Below are 18,964 nucleotides of genomic sequence, written 5' to 3' on the forward strand. Positions count from 1 at the left end.
ACCCCTCCTTGGTGTCACACTTAGGACCCCTTATTCACCCTCCTGCTGGCGTCCCAGTATCCTACCCTATCTAGCAAATCCTAGGTCACAAGCCGCTGCTTGTTGGAGCTCAGGCCAGCAGCTGCTTCCATGTCACCATCTTCAGCATGATTCCTAAATGTTAAAAAGTTCAGCTACTAGGGCACAAAACTTGCATCCCAGTTCAATCCCAGATGCTGTGTACACTATTAAATCTTTCTCTCTCATGTGAAAGTCTGTCTCTATGAAATATGTTAACCTTAACACAGAAAGAAAGGTCTAGAAAGTTAGGTATTACACAGAACTGACCTACTCTCTTAACCTTATGTCAACATAAAAAAAAATCTAAACTTAATTATAAAAAAATAAAACTTAACACAAAATTCTAGATGTAATGATATATTACTAGATAAGGGGAAACCATTTATACTGGCTATCTAAGGGACAATTCAAGAAATCTGAATATTTTATTGATATTAGATGAGATGAAAACTTACTGAAAAAGAAACTGGAGATCAGTACCTTTTTAAAAAAAGTAGGTTACTGGGCAGGGGGAGATAGCATAATGGTTAGGCAAAGAGACTCTCATGCCTGAGGCTCCAAAGTCCCAGGTTCAATCCCCTGCACCACTATAAACCAGAGCTGAGCAGTGCTCTGATAAAAATTAAAAAAAAAAAATAGGTTACAATAAAGACTGTGATTTCAGTCAAGTTGAAATGCACACATACACAAAAAGATTATTAACTTGTTATTGCTGACTTAGCCAAAGTGAAAATAGAGTGCATTGTTTTTTCTAAATTTTCCCATTTTATATAATGCACAGATTTGCTCATGCTATAATAAAGGGTTTTTTTTTTTTTTAAGAAAACACACGAGTGGAGGTGTAACTGCTTTCAAAGAAATGCAGAAGAAGATTTAGAATTAAAAGTAGTCAAAAGTTGCTTCTAGGGGCTGAGTGGTGGGGTACCTGGTTAAGCACATGCATTACACTGTTGTGACTGAGTTTGGGACTATTAGCATACAAATAATGTCACCCTGAGGAGGTACTTCAGAGAATGGAATGTATAAAAGCAAGGGACTTTGAGCACATAGCTCTCTTTGGCTGCTGCTTCTTCTCCTGGTCAGAAGCATCTCAGTTGAGGTTGTGCCACGGCTACTTCTCCTGGGAACTGAACATATGTGACTTTGCTAGCCGGTAAACTTTTAGACCTCTCTACAGCCATGAGCAACCTTTACCTGAGCTGGTAATTGTTTATCTTATGGGACCAAACTTTTGATAACTATACTCAGACTTTATGGACCTAGTATATAATCTTAACCCTTGATGATAAGTACTTATTTTGCCTTTTACCTGTTTCACCCTAATAAACCTTGTATTGTTTAAACCAGTTCCCATCTCCCCGCTGTGAATACTTTCACACACTGCAAGCAGTCCCACAAACCCTACTGAAGTTAAATTACAACATTACAGTGCACAAGGACCCAGGTTCAAGGCCCTGGCTCCCACCTGCAGGGAGAAAGCTTCATGAGTGGTCAAGAAGGGCTGCAGGTGTCTCTCTCTCTCTCTCTCTCAACCTCCCACCCCCCCAATTTCTCTCCACCTATATCAAATAAAAAGTAAATTAAAAAAAAAAAAGTTGTTTCTCATTATAGAAAATAAGAAAGCTACCTTAGGTAGTTATTAAAGGAAGAGCACATAGTATAGAGTTACCCAACACAATAGTCACTAGCATGTGTGATTATTTAAATTTAGACAAACTCTAATAAAATTTAATTCCGTATACACTAGCTACATTTCAGGTGTTTAAAAGGAAAACCTGGTTAGTAGCTATATTAGATACATGGTTAGGCAAGTCTGCAGTTGCATATCAAGTGTGAAGTGCTAGGTATACAATTATAGTGTACTGAACAGCATAGGTACCAAACATTTCTATCGTTGCAGAAAACCTAATGGACAAAGTTAAAGTGCGGATGTGAATGTAGTTCTTTCTACTACCACCAATATTCCGCATATTACATTGCTAGAATTACATTATATTCTAAGTATATATTGCATTATATCCTTAGAACAATGTGTCCCAGGGGAATAAGTAATATTCCCACCAGATTTCAGGAAGGTTTTATTAATATTCAGTTCTCTGCAACCCTACTGGCTTTTGATTAGACTATCTGCTTAAATAGGTGTCTCCCTCCACTACAGAAGGCAGATTTGTTTCTCAACCAACATAATAAAGTCCCCCCTTAACTAAAGGCTGGGCCAACTTGTATTTATTGTTAAGACTCCAAGTTTCTTAAGTTCAGAATTCCTCAAGTGTAACAAATCCACTGTGTGTCCAGCATTGCTATGAGCCCTTATCTGGACCATAGTCCTAGCATTTGGGAGACAAGAGCATCAATATGAACATGAACACCAGGATGACTTCTGTGTTTGTCCTCTGGCAAAATCTAAGAAACAGCTTTGTTAGCTTGCAAGTCAGGTTTAAAGAAAAAAAAAAAAAGAGCCTTGTCGGCTCTTGACAGTCAATGCTCTGTCACCTGTATCCTTGGAATTTCTCATGCAATAGAAACAAAAATGTTAGCAGGAATGAAGGAAATCACTGGGGCTTCTCTTAAGAGTTCTCATGCCCAGTAGTAAGTATTAATAGAAGACTGCAGGAGGGACCACTATTACCTCAGACTCTTGACAGATTAGACCATCTACCTGCTAATAAACTACTATCATACTGAGGGACTGAGAGAACCAAATGAACTGTGGACCTGGCTGGAAAAAGAAGAAACTTAAAAATACCAACTGAGACCAGATACCCATGTGCAAAGACAAGAACAGCTGTATCTATGTATATGTTCTTCACTGCACTGATATATATATATATATATATATCCTCTCTCCCCCAATTATTTCAGATAAGGTAAGTTGGTGGTGATTAGTCTTATAACTCCATCCTGAAGACTCTCAAAAGAATATTCTTGGGACAGCTGATAGCACCTCGGAGAGGGTTTCTGCTATCCCATGCATGTCACCTAGGTTTAAGCCTGGGCCCCAGGACAATGAGGGAAGCTTCAGTGCAATGGTGGTCTTTCCCTCTCTCCTTCTATGTCTACATCTCCCTATCTAAAAAAAAATTATCCCAGGCAGAGTGGAAGGCATGGAGAGGAAAGAGGGGAAGAAGAAAAATTAAAAAATTTTAAAAAGCCTTCTCTCCCCTATAAAGAAGAAGTGAATACATCTTCCCTTGCAAGAGTAATAGTTCCAACAGATTAGGCAGAAGCAAATATTTTGTTATATAATTGTGTGAAGGTGTAAACACAAGTAGAAGGATGAATATTGACATAGATTATGTAAACAAGTAGAATGTGCTGGACACTGTCTCTTAGGTCTCAATACCTAGAAGCCCTACTGTCATCTATCTTGGCTCCTCTAGTCTAAAAAGGCTCTGATTTAAAATTCCAATGAGAGGCAGGCACTTATGAAAGATTTAGGAGGCCAAAATCTGAAAAACTATTACTCCTCTCTGGCAGCAGCTAGCAGGCACAAGGATAAGCAGCAAACATCATGTCTGCAGTAGCTTTCCAGAGAGCTCTTGGGAAACAGCCATTTTGAAGCATCCAGCGGTTCAGGTCACACTCAAAGCAATGTCTTGTGAGTCCAGCACTTTCTGATTTTCTCAAAGCACAAAGTAGTTCTGACTTTCAGGCTTTTTCAAAGCTCTGTAGCAGTTAGTTAATTTACTTTATTAAACCAGTTCTTGTTGGTACCGTGGGTGGTTTGTTTTACTGACTGATACAGAGGGAGAGGACTGGATCAGATAGATATTAGAATGGGGAAGAGAAGAGACAAATACTATACAAAAGTTACAACACAAAACAAAGTCAAACAAGCTCCAAAGTATACAAAGTAGTATCTGCCTTGGAGTCAGGATTCTAGTCAATTAATTCTTTCAGAAAGTATTTATTGAGCAGTGACTACATGTCAGACTTTGTTCCTGGAAATACAAATAAAGACACGTAGATCAGCTAGAGTGTGAGAAGGAAAGGAAAGCAAGAAATAACAGAAAAAGATATAACCTATCAATATTAAGTGGTAGTATATGATGTGGAGAAATCCCAAGGAGTTTAAGGATGCAAGGGAGGGGGTTGTTTTGTATAAGGGAGGCTGTTTGAACACAGATCTCAGAAAACTCAAAAGAGACCAGAAAATGAGAGGAGCCTGTAGTAGCTCAGGGAACAACAAAAAAGCAAGCATGACTGGACTGGAACATGACATGCAGATCACACACCACTGAGGACTTAGGGTTCCTGGCATTTCTGAGTAAAAAATGGCATCCCATATGTTCTAGCTGCTATGTAGGAAGCAGACAGTGGAGGATAACAAGAATGTAACCAGGGAAAGCAGCTAGGAGATCAGTGACATGATTATGATATTAAGGGACATAGGGCAGTGACCTGGTCCACAGACAGTAGTGTAAGTAGAGGAAGGTAGCTAGATTCTAGTTATATTCTGAAGAGAAGAATTGTTCATGGAATAGTAGTGTGAGTGTGTGTGTGGGGGGGGGGGGGGGGTAATACAAAAACCCAGAGAAGTAAAAATGACACCCAAATTTTTGTCCTGAGAACTGAAAGGACAATGTTGCTATCACCAACAGAGTGAAGACCAAAGGGAACAAATTTAGGCGAGGGAATCAAGAATCCAGTGTTTTGGTATGACACGATTGAGATGACTGTTAAAACAGTAACACTGGGTGGGATGTACTGTAGAGGCTGCTAACCGCAAAGTTACTAGATGGGAACTGTACTTCAGAGACCATTTTGGTTAATGTCAGATAAATTCAATAGGAGAGGCAAGGTAGGGGACTTCCCTTGAAGCAAGAAAGAAAGGGAAGAAAAGGTTAGCTGTGATGTACACAAGGAAATGTGAACTTCCAAGGTGACTGTGGAAATTGGACTGGGCAGAGGGCCTCAATGGGGTCCACATCACCCCCTGCAATTGAAGGCATATCTGTGGAAACATATTATCACAACTGATGGGAACCACTCCTGGTACTAGAAGGAGGGGCCAAGGATTTCACATCTCCTGTGATGCTCAGAATAGTCTCATGCTTTAAAAGTAGCATCCCATAGCCCACTTCTGTCCAAATGATTTATCAGGTTGTTGTACTTGTGAAAAACCTCATTAATAACCTATATCTAGATTCTAACTTCACTTAACTAAATGATTTCTACACAATTTCACTTTACAGTGACTTTTATTAAAAGTAGCCAGTATGTACTCAATATTCTTTTATGTAAAACTTCGTGATAAAGTTCATAATTCTGAAAAAAATTATGCCATAGAAAATTGGTATTTCTTGGGGTTGGTCAGTAGCATAGCGGGTTAAACGCATATGGTGTGAAGCACAAGACCGGCTCATGGATCCTGGTTCGAGCCCCGGCTCCACACCTGCAGGGGAGTCACTTCACAGGCAGTGAAACAGGTCTGCAGGTGTGTATCTTTCTCTCTCACTTTCTGTCTCCCTTCCTCTCTCAATTTCTCTTTGTCCTATCCAACAACAACAGTGGCAACAATAACAACAAAAGCAGCAACAAGGGCAACAAAAATGAAAAAACAGCCTCCAGGAGGAGTGGATTACTAGTGCAGGCCCCAGGCCCCAGAAATAACCCTGGAGGAAAAAAAAAAGAGAGAGAGAGAGAGAGAGAAAAAAGAAAATTGCTATTTCTCATACTTTTGAAAAGAGTTCTTTTTATGTATTACATGAAAGAGAGAGTATCATAGGAAACAGAGAGAAACAAAAAGTCAGAGCACCACTTTTACTCTGATCCATGAAGCCAGAAAAACAAACCACCCCATTAGAAAATGAGGTGAGAACATGGAGAGGAAGTTCACCAAGGAAGAGGTCCAAAGGGACAACAGTCATGTGAGAAAGTACTCAAAGTCACTTATCAGAGAGATGCAAATAAAGACAATGAGATACCACTTTACACCTGTGAGAATGTCATATACTAGAAAGGATAGTAACAACAAATGTTGGAGAGGAAATGTGGGTGGAAAGAGATACTTCTGCACTTCTGATGGGAGTGTAAATTGGTCCAAACCTTGTAGAAAACAGACTGGAGATTTCTCAGAACACTACTGTTGGGATATTGTGCAGATGTGGTAGAACATTGGCAGGGCCCACAAAACATTATATCTCCATGCAAGTTTTATTTACAGATATCCACCACGTTATCCCCTCATGGTATTGATAGCTTATTTAAAACCATTGCAACAGTTGCTAGGACGCTTCTACCTTCCCAGCATGCCTTTTGCCTCTCTCCACCCCCTTTCCTAGTCAATCCCATCCCGACTCGCCACTTCTGGTTTGTACCCTATAAAGCCCACTGCTGTTCCAGTTTCATTCTCTTGCTTTTTACCCCTCTTCGATGACCAAGAGAAGGGCTGCTATGCATAGTGGGAGGCAGCCATTTTGCTAGCTTCACGTGGCCTAAACCACCCTGCTCTCGCCCATTTCTGGGGTGCCACAAGAATAAAGATTTGTGTTCCCACTCCGCTCTGGTCTCTTCGGTCTCTTCTCTCCCCAGCAACACAACCCAACACACTAGGAATGTACATATCCTATTACCCAGTATTCCTTTGGGATTTAACGAAAGGATACAAAACTACCTATCAGAAGAGATCTATTTATACCTATTTTCATAGCAGCACAATGTATAATAACCAAAACTTGAAAGCAATCCAGATGTCCAACAGTACATGAGTGGCTAAGAAAGTTTTGGTGTATATATACATGATGGTATACTACTTGGCTGTTTAAAATCATCATGTTGGACAGAATGTGAAGACATCAAGTGAGATAAGCCAAAAAGAGAAAGACAAATACTGAATGACCTCACTAATATGGGGAGCTACCCAATGAATTCACTGATGGGGGAGATTTAATAAATCAGGACAGGGAGGGAGAATATAAAGTGAAACCTGGACTGGGCACAGCGTATTGTATCAAAGCAAAGCACCCTGGGGAAGCAGCAGGAGGGAGGGGCCAGAGAGAACCTTGGGGTCCTGCTGCATGATGTAAAAGGACACAGGCTGTAGCTAAGGATAGTCTACAGACAGCTTTCACAGGGAGATGTGAAACTGTACCCATGTGTCAGTGACTACACTGTAAACCATTAAAAACCCTGTAAAAATGATTTAAAGAAAAACCATACTGAAACTGTCTTCAGAGGTCTACCACACTTCTCTCAACCACTCTTCTTGACATTTCTGTTTTCAATCCCTCCTCTTTTCCCAATGTTGCGAAGGTTAGATGAACCCCCAAAGATTTATTGTGAAAAGAAAAAATGCAAATGTCAGCAAGATATAGGAATTCAAGGCAGGTGATAGATTTGCTGTGATAATTCATCACTATTCTCCCAAGTTACAACACAGGAAATTATTCTGATTCCACACTTATAAGTGAAACCACACTATTTGCAAATCTATCCTACAGTCTCATTTTTCCATGTGACATGTTAGTCCTACTTCAACAAGGGCTATTTTCCTAATTCTATCATCATCATCATTTATTTATACCATATATATAAGATATGCACATGTGCTGCGCTGTATGTGTTAGTATTACTTCCTTTTTCTTTTTTTAATGTGATGCTAGGGAATGAACTTGGGTCTTATACAAATAATCTACTGCTGAGCCATATATATGGATGGATGGATGATGGATGGATGGATGGATGGATGGATGGATGGACGGACGGATGGACAGACAGACAGATATCAAAGCATCCCTCCAACACCCAGTGTTTTATATTTTCTCATATAGTGTGAGGTATCAAACCCAGGGACCCACACAGGTGAGGCACAAACCCAACTGCTGAGCCACCTCCCCAACTGTGGCTTGGTGTTACTTCTTATACAAAAATGGTCCTACTCCATTTACTTCTCTTAAGTCTAAGCATATCAAACAGGCTCAGATAGGTGATTTTCATTATACCTCAAATATAGTAGCATCCAAGTATATCATACAGAAACATAAACTACCTTAATGTTACTACAAAATCCTGGTTATAAGCAGAATGCATTGAGCCTGACATTACTGAAATCACTATACTAGAAGAAAGATAGCTTAGCAGAAGAGTATGTTGAATGACAGAAGGTAATAGAAGTGTCAATCATAATGTTCCTGTCACAACTGATAATGTACATAGCAGCATTATTCATAATATCCCAAAAGTGGAAGCAATTCAAATGTCCATCATTTGCTAAGTGGATAAACAATGTGACCTATCCACAATGGAGTGTTGTAGGACATAGAAAGGGAGGGAATACCGTACTTTGAAAACAGTATGTTAAATGAGAGAAACTAACCACAAATAGTCACGTTTTTTTAAAGACATTTTGATATGTTTTTATTTGTCAGGGCCCCCAAGGGATATGTGTGAATTTTTTTTCCCTCTATTGGGGAATTAATGGCCACATATTTTACAGTACTATTTGTTTATAATATTCAGATTAGACAAATCTACAGACAGTAAATAGATTAATGGTTCCTTAAGACTGAGGGAAGGAAGAAGACAAACTACAAGTGGGTACAAAATTTCTTTAAAGAGGAGTAAAGTACTGTAAAATTAGAGTATGGCAATGATTCTGCAGTCCAGTGACTATACCAAAAATGACTGAACTGTGTACTTTAAATGAGTTGCATGACATATAAATTCTCAATAAAGATTATGAAAAATGCTAACTTAATTACAGGACTTTAATTTATGTTGGAAGTTCAATCTCAACATGGAGAGGGCAGTGGCACTGAAAAAAAGACTTACATACCTACCCCAAGAGAAGAGGGCCTATCATGTTGTAAAGTAGGACAGAGAAACACCAAATTTGACAAAAAGGCAATAAGGGAGGAAGGGAAAGTTAAGCCAAAGCTTTGACTGGTGTTTCCTTAAAAAAAGGCAATGCATGATCAAATAAATAGTTTAGGTCTCAAGTTCAATTCCCCACACCACCATAAACAAAAGCTGAGCAGTGCTCTGGGAGGAAAATATTGTAAAATTTATATGGAAATGCAATGGACATAAAAGAACAGAAATAATCTTGGGCAGAAAGGGCGCAGAAAATGTATACTGTAAGGCTTCAGTGACAGTAATCAAGTCAATGTAGAACTGTCAAAAGGAGAGTTAAATACATCCAAGGACCAGAAGAGGAGTTTGGAAAGAAGCCCACCCGTATGTAGTTGATTTTCGACAACTAAAAAAAAAAAAAAAAAAGATTAATTTAATGGTGAAAGTCTCAGTAAGTGGTGTAAAATATCAGAATACTCATGTGAAGGACAGGGAGAAATAAATTTTAATCTCTACTTAACACCACTTATAAAAATTAATTCATAGACTTAACAGAAGAATCACAGACTTAATACAGAAAAGTTAAACTATACATAAAGAGAATATATAGTCAGAAGAAAATGCACAATATCTTTGTGACCTTGAAGCTGGCAAAGATTTCTTAATATGCCAATCACATAACCATAAAAGAAAAAAAATGATAAATAAGATTTTATTGAAATTTAAAACTTTAAAAGATATTTTTAGGTAAATAAAAAAAAAAAAGAAAGTCACAACAAAGTAAGAACTACAAAAGATGGGTATGGGCAAAAGATGGGCACACTTTAATGATGGCTCTTTTGATCACTACCAGGCTACCACATCATCCAGGGCCCTAGTCAGGGAATACTGGGATTCCCACATAGACATGTTGGGCCTAGACCTCTAACAGATCCCTCTCTTCACCATCACTGGCCATCTCCATCAGGAACAACATAGTGGACATGAGCCTCTTGTAGGCCTATAAAGGACCTTGCCCTCAATGTGGATCAACAATAGCAGGGACTAACCCATTCTCTGAAGGAAGGGTGGGTCAACATACTTTGCCACTCGAGGAACATAGATCCTACAAAGAGTGCAGCCTAGAATGTTCCTACCTACGACCATAGAATTTGGGCTCAGACCTACAGGGATGCAAAGGTTACACAGGCTCATGTGCTGAATATGGGCCCCAGATAAAATTGACAGGGTTTACAATTAACAATATTTATATGCTCTTCCCATATTTGGGAGCTATTCTCTGCCCTGATCCAGCTTTCTAGCCCTATTTCTAACTCTGACACCATATCCCCAGACAATACCTTTAGTCCACCTGCATATCAGCTGTCAGGCCCAGGCAAAACTCAATAAACTCATGGGACCCTTGGAATATACCTAAAATAGACCTACTAGCTTTCTCCAAAATGGAGACCCCAAATCTCATCTGCTATATTCTTACTTTAGGTTCCTGATTATTTAACAATTTGTTCTGCTTTATACCAATGTTTTTTAGCCACCAAGTTGCAGATGCTACCATAATGCCAACCTGACTTCCCTAGACAGAGGACCTCACCAATGTGTCCTGGATCCCCACCTCTCCAGACCCCTGAAACACTAGGGAAGATAGGGACAGGCTGGGAGTATCTATCGACCTGCTAACGCCCATGTCCAACAGGGAAGCAATTACAGAAGCCAGAACTCTCACCTTCTGCACCCCACAATGATACTGGGTCCATACTCCCAGAGGAATAAAGAATAGGAAAGCTCCCAATGGAAGGGATGAGACATGGAACTCTGGTGGTGAGAACTGTGTGGAACTGTACCCCTCTTATCCTATGGTCTTGTCAATACTTTTATTTTATAAATAAAAAAAAAAAAGTCACAAAGAAGGACAAAATAACCACAATGTTCATCTGGCAAGATTCATATCCTTGATATGAGCTCATACAAATTAACACTATAAAGTCAGAAACTGAATTTGAGCAAACAATTTGAACTTTCATAAATATAAATGTATCAATGAAAAGACATCAGCAAAGTATAAATCAAAATCACAATGAAACCACTTCTTAGTCACTGGAATGGCTACAATTAAAAAACTTGTAGTATCACATAGTGGTAAAAATACATAGCAACTAGAACTTTTACAAACGGTTGACAAATGTAAACTATACCTTTGAAATGATAAAAGTCAAGAATAGTTATGCAAAAGTTGCATAAAACCGAAATAACATTTGAATGAGAACAAATACCTTTGTCCACCTGCAAAGTTTCACCCCAGAGTGGCTCCCGATCAACTGATAACCTGGATGAAAAAACAGGAAACATAAAATTATCAAAAGTAGGTACTAAAACTGAGGGAAAGTCAATTTTTCTTTGCTTAAGTAATGTTAAGCAACAACCAACAGAAGTTTAATTTGAACAGAATGGGAGAAGGTCTTTACATGCCATACATCAGACAGAATAACCAAAATATATAAACAGCTCATCCAAACTCAGCAAAAAAAAAAAAAAAAAATCCAAAATCAGGTAGAGGATATTGACCCAAAAAAAGTTTGAAATAGCCAAGAGATATAAGAAAAAAGAAAAATGCTCAAAGTTACTGATTATTAGAGAAATGCAAATAATTTCAATGAGATACCACTTAGCTCCTGTGAAAATTTCATACATCAGAAAGGACAGGAAAAACAAATGTTGAAGGGGGAAAGGAACCCTCTTGTACTGCTGGTGACAATACAAATTAGTCTAACACCTGTGGAGAGCAGTCTGGAGAATTCCCAGCAATTCCTTTCCTGGGGATATACTCTAAGGAAACAAATACACCCACCTAAAAAAGATCTATGTACACTTAAGTTGGCAGCATGTGGTCCAGGAGGTGGCACAGTGGCTAAAGTTCACAGCAGCACCATTTTAATAGCCCAAACTTGGAAGTAACCCAGGTGTCCAAACAGATGAGTGGCTGAGAAAGTTGTAACTTATATACACAATAGAATACTGCTCAGCTGTTAAGAATAATGAAGTAAAAATAAAGAATCATAGGGAGTTGGGTGGTAGCGCAGCAGGTTGAGCGCACGTAGCGCAAAGTGCAAGGACCGGCATAAGGATCCCGGTTCAAGGCCTTGGCTCCCCACCTGCAGGTGAGTCGCTTCACAAGCGGTGAGGTAGGTCTTCCAGTGTCTATCTTTATCTCCCCCTATCTGTTTTCCCCTTCTCTCTCCATTTCTCTCTGTCCTATCCAACATCATCAACAACAATAACTACAACAATAAAAAAAAACAAGGGCAACAAAAGGGAATAAAGAATAAAAAAATTACAAAAATATGAAGAATGATGAAGTCATCTCATTTGTCTCATCTTGGATAGAGCTTAAAATATTATATTGGGGGCCAGGTGTTAGCGCAGTGGGTTAAGCTCACGTGGCACAGATCGCAAGGACCAGCATAGGGATCCCAGTTTGAGCCCCCGGCTCCCCAACTGCAGGGGGATCACTTCACAGGTGGTGAGGCAGGTCTGCAGGTGTCTGTCTTTCTCTCCCCCTCTGTCTTGCCCTCCTTTCTCCATTTCTCTCTGTCCTATCCAACAACGAATGACATCAACAGCAACAACGATAACCACAACAAGGCTACAACAAGGGCAACAAAAAGGGGTAAAATATGGCCTCCAGGAGCAGTGGATTTGTGGTGCAGGCACTGAGCCCCAGCAATAACCCTGGAGGCAATAAATAAATAAGTATTAAGTGAAATAAGCCAAAAAGTGAAGAATTAATACTGTATGATCTTATTCATGAGCAGAGAGAGCCTAAGAAACAAGAACAGAAGGGGAAACATAAAATAGAGGTTGGACTAAGCTTGGCATATTGCACCAAAGCAAAAGACTCTAGGTTAGGAGGGTAGGGGGGTGAGGAAGGACAGAGGATCTGACTGCTGGTGGCAGAAAAGGCCCTAGCTTGGGGGTAGAGAGTGTTTAGCAGATGCCTCTGTATTAGCAACAGTACTGTAAACTATTATCTTCCCAATAAGATGACAAAAGTAAGTTTAATTTAGTCTCTAGAAAAATCTAATTCTTTGGGTCATACAGTGGCACACTTGGTTAAGCGCACACACTAAGTGCACAAGGACTCAAACCCCTGGTCCCCACCTGCAGGGGGAAAGCTTCACAAGTGGTGAAGCAGGGCTGCAGGTGTCTGTCTGTTTCTTTCCCTCTCTACCTCCTCCTCCCCTTTCAATTCCTCTGTCTCTATCCAATAATAAAAATATTATTAAAGAGAAAATTCTAGTTCTTTTGTATCCCTATATTACATGTTAGGATACAAGAATCACAATTTATCAGGTCAATTCTTTAAATTTTTCCAAAGATACATGGTGTAATTAGATGGATATGGAAGGGGGAAAAAAAAGTACATTGCACGATATAGAGACCTATACTGACAGTTCTCCTGGCACAAAACATCAACAAAGGACAGCGACCACAGAGAGATGGGAAACAAGCAAGATGAGTGCTGTGTTTCATACACTGCTCTGCAAGGAAGTTGCCAAGTTCCACAGCAAGGGAGGCAACCCAAGTATTCTCCCTCAGCTGAGAACAAGAGACTGGGTGAGGGCTGGAGACACACACACACACACACACACACACACACTATTATTGAATTAAGAGTTAACAGGATTGAGTATCAGAGAAAGAAAAACGTCACAACTGGTAGGGGTGTAAATTGGTCCAATCCTTGTGGAAAAGTCTGGATATTTCTCAGACCACTAGAAATACACCTACCCAATGAGCCAGCAATTTCTCTCCTGAGGATTCACCCAAAGGTAACAAAAACACCTATCAGAAGAGACCTATATATATTCATAGCTGCACAATTCATAATAGTCCAAACTTGGAAGCAACTCAGATGTCTAGCTATGAAAGTTGCTGCAACTTTTTACATACAGGAATACTACTCAGCTGTTAAAAATGATGAAGTCATCTCCTTTGCCTCAACTTAGGTAGAATTTGAAGGCATCATGTTAAGATAAGCCAAAAAGAGAAGGATAAATACCAAATGATCACACCTGAAATAAGGGCAGAGAGGGAAAACACAAAGCAAACTTGGGCTGGGTTTGGTGTGCTATATCGAAGCAAAGGACTCTGGAGAATGGGAGGGGGAACGGGGGAGTGAGGAGACGATGAAAACCTTGGGGTCATGCTGCATGATGATGGAAAAGGGCTGAAGTTGTGAATCAGTGCTCTACAGATTAAAGACTGTACCTAGCTGCACTGTAAGCCATTAACTCCCACAATTATTTATTTATTTTTGTCTCCAGGTTTATCACTGGGGCTTAGTGCCTGCACTGCGAATCCACTACTCATGGAGGCTATTTTTTCCTTTTTTTTGCCCTTGTTGTTTTATTGTTGTTATAACGTTGTCATTGCTGTCGTTGTTGTTGGATAAAACAGAGGGAAATCGAGAAAGGAGGGGAAGGACAGAAGGGGAGAGAGAAAGACAGACACTTGCAGACCTGCTTTCACCACCTGTAAGGAGACTCCCCAGCACGTGGGGAGCCGGATCCTTATGCTGGTCCTTGCGCTTTGCGACACCTGCACTTAACCCACTGCACTGCCACCTGACCCCCAATAATTTCTAAAGTAAAGTAAAGTAAAGTATAGTATAGTATAGTATAGTATAGTATAATTGAATTGAAGAGTCTGCAGTGGATTCCTGTCAAATATTTTCTTTGTTTTTTAATTAGTGAATTATTTTTATTAGAGGGATTAACAGTTTACCGTAAATACAGTTGTTGATTATGTGTAACATTTCTGCGGCATGCTCTCAGCCCCTGCCTAAGTCCTCCTCCATGTCACACACACCAAAACATGAAAGCCTCTCCCCCTGACCTCCTCCTGGTGTTCTTTACTTTGGTGCAGTATGCTAAAGTTTTGTGTTTGTTTGTTTACCAGAGCAGCTTCTGGTGGGACTGGGGTTTGAGCTTGATCCTCTCTGGTGCCTCAGGTTTGAAGGTTTTTCTGCAAAGCCACTACACTGTATGATCAGTCTACTCTGTCAAGAATTTGTATAAGTGCTGCTTATTGAAAGCAACTACCTAAGTGTGGAAAAGAGCCATCTGAGGGGATCAGAGGCACATCTGCTACTCACAGCTCCTCTACCAAGGCAGGCTAATCGCTGCTTGAAGGAGATATGTTATATTTCCCTGCACTGTCAAACTGTAAGCTAAATGGTGTTCAAAAAGAGAAGGAAGAGGGGAGTCGGGCTGTAGCGCAGCGGGTTAAGCGCAGGTGGCGCAAAGCACAAGGACCGGCGTAAGGATCCCGGTTCGAACCCCGGCTCCCCACCTGCAGGGGAGTCGCTTCACAGGCGGTGAAGCAGGTCTGCAGGTGTCTATCTTTCTCTCCCCCTCTCTGTCTTCCCCTTCTCTCTCCATTTCTCTCTGTCCTATCCAACAACGACAACAACAATAATAACTACAACAATAAAACAACAAGGGCAACAAAAGGGAATAAATAAAATACTTAAAAAAAAAAAAAAGAGAAGGAAGAAAGGAAATCATTTTGACTTTCATACACTACCATTATTCTACAGGAAAACACTTTTATTTCTTCACATTCCTTAATGTGTATATACAAATTACAACGTTCATGGTAAGTATGACCAGAGAAATCCAGATCCACTTCTATATAAAACACTTCCAACTGGGGGCTGGGTAGTAGAGATTAGAATGTGGAGATTAGAAACTGTTACTTCTTAGAGACTGTTACACTGAAACCAACTGTTACTTGTTAGAGACTTTTACACTGAAACCAACCTTTGTTAGAGACTGTTAAACTGAAACCAATGGTTCCTTGTTAAAGCCCTTAAACTGAAACCAAGCACTCTTGTTCTGTGTACTATAAAAAGCCGAGAGCAACAATGTTGCGAGGTCGCCAGCCCAGACTCTCCCCTTGTGTGGAAGGGTGTCAGCCAAGCAAGCTTAAGCTTGCTCATAAAGGCTCTTGCTATTGCATTAGATTCTGGTCTTGCTTGTGAGATCAGGACTTGAACTTCTGGGCACAACATTAGCACACCAAATTAAGCACACATAGCGAAATGCAAGGACCCGTGCAAGGATTCTGGTTTGAGGCCCCGGCTCCCCACTTTTTTTGTGAAGCAGGTAGCTTCACAAGCAATAAAGCAGGTCTGTAGGTGTCTATCTCCCCACCTCTCCACTTTCTCTCTGTTCTATCCACCAACAACAGCAGCAACAACAATGGAAAAAATGGCCACCAGGACCAGTGGATTCATAGTGTAAGCACCAAATCCCAGAAATAACCCTGAGGCAAAAAGAAAAACACTTCCAACTAGCCCAGTCTAAGATCATTTAAGCTTCTTTCTGCTAGTTTTTCTTTCAAGTACTTTTCCTTGTTAAAATGTGATTTGCAGAGAAGCCAGGGTTGACATTCTCTATCTGTACACCTGAGCTACTTGAAAGATAAATCCAAAATAAAAAAAAAATTTTTTTTTAAGCAAGAAATGGTGCTACACCCCATCTTGGATGGAGCTTGAAGGAATCATGTTAAGTGAGGTAAGTCAGAAGGAGAAAGATGAACATGGGACGATCTCACTCATAAACAGAAGCTGGAAAACAAGATCAGAAGGGAAAACACTAAGCAGAACTTGGCCTGGAGTTGGTGTACTGCATGAAAATAAAATAATGGAATGGGGGGAAGGGTTCAGGTCCTGGAACATGATGGGGGAGAAGGACTTGGTGGGGGTTGAATTGTCATATTGAAAAACTGGGAAATGCTACGCATATACAAACTATTGTATTTTACTGTTGACTGTAAACTGTTAATACCCCAATAAAGAAATTTAAAAAAAAAAATTCTGGTCCAACAAGCCCAAATACAAGAAATACTTAGACGCAAGCTTGTGAATCCTTAGTTCCAATTACCACAGTAATAACAACTGAGCTAACTAGAGAGGAGCTTCCCTATCTTCTTTCTTCTTTATAATCCCTATTTTAGGTATAAAATTAGAATGTTTAAAGTGTGGTATTACTCTCTCAGGGATTTTCACCTTGTTTAGTAAGGGCGTCTCGAAGTGCAGGTGTTATCATAGCCCGTGGTTCACTGTCTTCATTCTTCACGGAGTCTCTCCACAGGCTAGTTTTCTCCTCCTGCTGCTCCTTTTCTTTCTGTATTAAAATAGAATGTAATCCACACTAGGAGATGTGCAACTAAAATAACGTAACAATCACAAACATGGAGCATGAATAGAAAGGCTGTACAGTGGTCCAGGAGGTGGCACAGTGGTTAAGGAACTAGACTCTCAAGCATGAGGGCCTGAGTTCAATCCCCGGCAGCACATGTACCAGAGTGATGTCTGGCCCTTCCTCTCTCTCCTCCTATCTTTCTCATTAATAAAATAAATAAAATCTTAAAAAAAAAAAAAAAAAGGCTGTACAAACTGTGTCCTAGATCTCTGTGTTATCTGCAACACCAAACTCAAGATACACCAAGATCTTTCAGTATATTTTAATGTTGTTTACTGTAAATACATACTGAAATACACACCCAGCAAAACATCAACAATCTACTTATCTAGACATTCAATATTTTTAGCAATATGAGACAGAATGATGCATAAATGCAGTAAGCTATATCTGAATGTCAATTTCTTCACATGAAAAGGGGGGCACAGGAGGTAGAAAATAAAAGCGTCTATGGTAGAGCAAGGATATGTTGAAGACGAAATGAAATAAAGTCACCTGACACAGTGCCTCACAAATAATCCAAGTTCAATGAACTGTAACTATTGCTGGTTATTACACTTGATAACCCCAAAATAAGTTTGAAAAAAAAGTTGCTCAGAGCTATTAATCAGCCATCCAAAGAAAAAATTAGCCTACCACCACCTCTACCTCTGCCCCAAGTGTTCCTTTCAGAAGATTCCAAGAGGAAACATTAATTCTACAGTGATAAAAACTTCACTGGCTATGTTTCCTTCTGACTTTGGCCACTAGAAAACTCAGCAGCACCTCTGATCATTGTGCAAGGCTTTGTATCCTGCTTGTCTTGTATTTTCTATAAGCTGCTTTATATTACAAATTGGCCCTCACTTGTCCTTTATGCAGACTTCTTCCTCTCTTTATACATTTTTTTTAATATTTATTCTTAAGTTATCTCAATGTCTTTTTGAGAGATGGAAGACTGCTAATTAATAATCAGAGACATCATACATAACCTAACACTTTAGAACAGGCACACATCAGATCTCACTAAAAGCAACAGAAATTCCAAATGCTTCTACTTGGCACTGTCCCTACAGTGCTCCAGACTACCTTCAGTGCCTGTCCATTCTAAATGTCTAGCCTCCATTGAGGCAGTGAGCAAACTCTCACATCAAAGTGAAAACATCTCTCAGATGACATGTCTAAAAGCTATGTCAAATAGAAGCAGGCAACAGTTCACAGGGATCTACTATATCATGCCATCTACTTATGTGAATGTTGAGTTTTCTACACAAGTTCTTTAAACAAATGTGAAAACTGAAAATTAAATTTAAAAAAAAAACCAAAGGTAAACAACTGAAACTCATAGTTAACCTCTCTACCTTCTGCTACTCCAGAGACTTGTTCTGAAATAGGAAATCAGTGAAAAAGTACTTTAGAGAGTTAAATGTGGCAAGTTAAGAAATCAAACCCATAGTTAAGCTCTGTCCTAAATGTAACCATTCCAATTACTCAATCTAATCAAAATGCAAAGTTAATAAGCATTTTTGCTTCTGTTAATAGTTCTCAACTACACTACTTCCAGAAGGAACTGAAAAACTCATAAAGAGATCATTTATTCTTGCCTACATAAAACAGCTTAATGTCAAGTCTTTTATTAATAATTAAAAGGTTCCAGTTTATTTTGTTGAAAATATTTAAAAATAAAATAATCCTTTAAGGCTACTTCAGGCCTAAAAGTAAATAAGTAAACTTGAAAAGCAAGTCCTTATGGTAGAGCAAAGCACTCTAACCTTGACCTTGACAACAGTGAAATGTCTTTGAATTAATTCCACAGCAAGTTATTATACTTCTCTATTAATCATGCAAAAATTGATAAGCAGCCTCAA

At 39.5% G+C, this 18,964-nt stretch overlaps 1 protein-coding gene across 7 annotated transcripts in view; it reads right to left on the minus strand.

Annotated features, from left to right (window-relative positions):
* LOC103114034 (S-adenosyl-L-methionine-dependent tRNA 4-demethylwyosine synthase TYW1) overlaps window positions 1-18,964 on the minus strand; it is a 230,545-nt gene that overhangs the window by 153,381 nt on the left and 58,200 nt on the right. For 6 of the 7 annotated variants that reach the window (XM_060173555.1, XM_060173556.1, XM_007523657.3 and 3 more), the window contains 2 exons: window positions 16,922-17,039; window positions 11,124-11,176 (listed from right to left, as the gene is read on the minus strand). The exons of the other annotated variant lie outside the window; for it this stretch is intronic. In XM_060173555.1, coding sequence (XP_060029538.1) covers window positions 11,124-11,176; window positions 16,922-17,039 — 171 coding nt within the window. The remainder of the gene's footprint in view (window positions 1-11,123; window positions 11,177-16,921; window positions 17,040-18,964) is intronic. 7 annotated transcript variants of the gene reach the window in all.

The sequence above is a fragment of the Erinaceus europaeus genome, chromosome 15 (assembly GCF_950295315.1).
Source record: "Erinaceus europaeus chromosome 15, mEriEur2.1, whole genome shotgun sequence".
NCBI lineage: Eukaryota > Metazoa > Chordata > Mammalia > Eulipotyphla > Erinaceidae > Erinaceus > Erinaceus europaeus.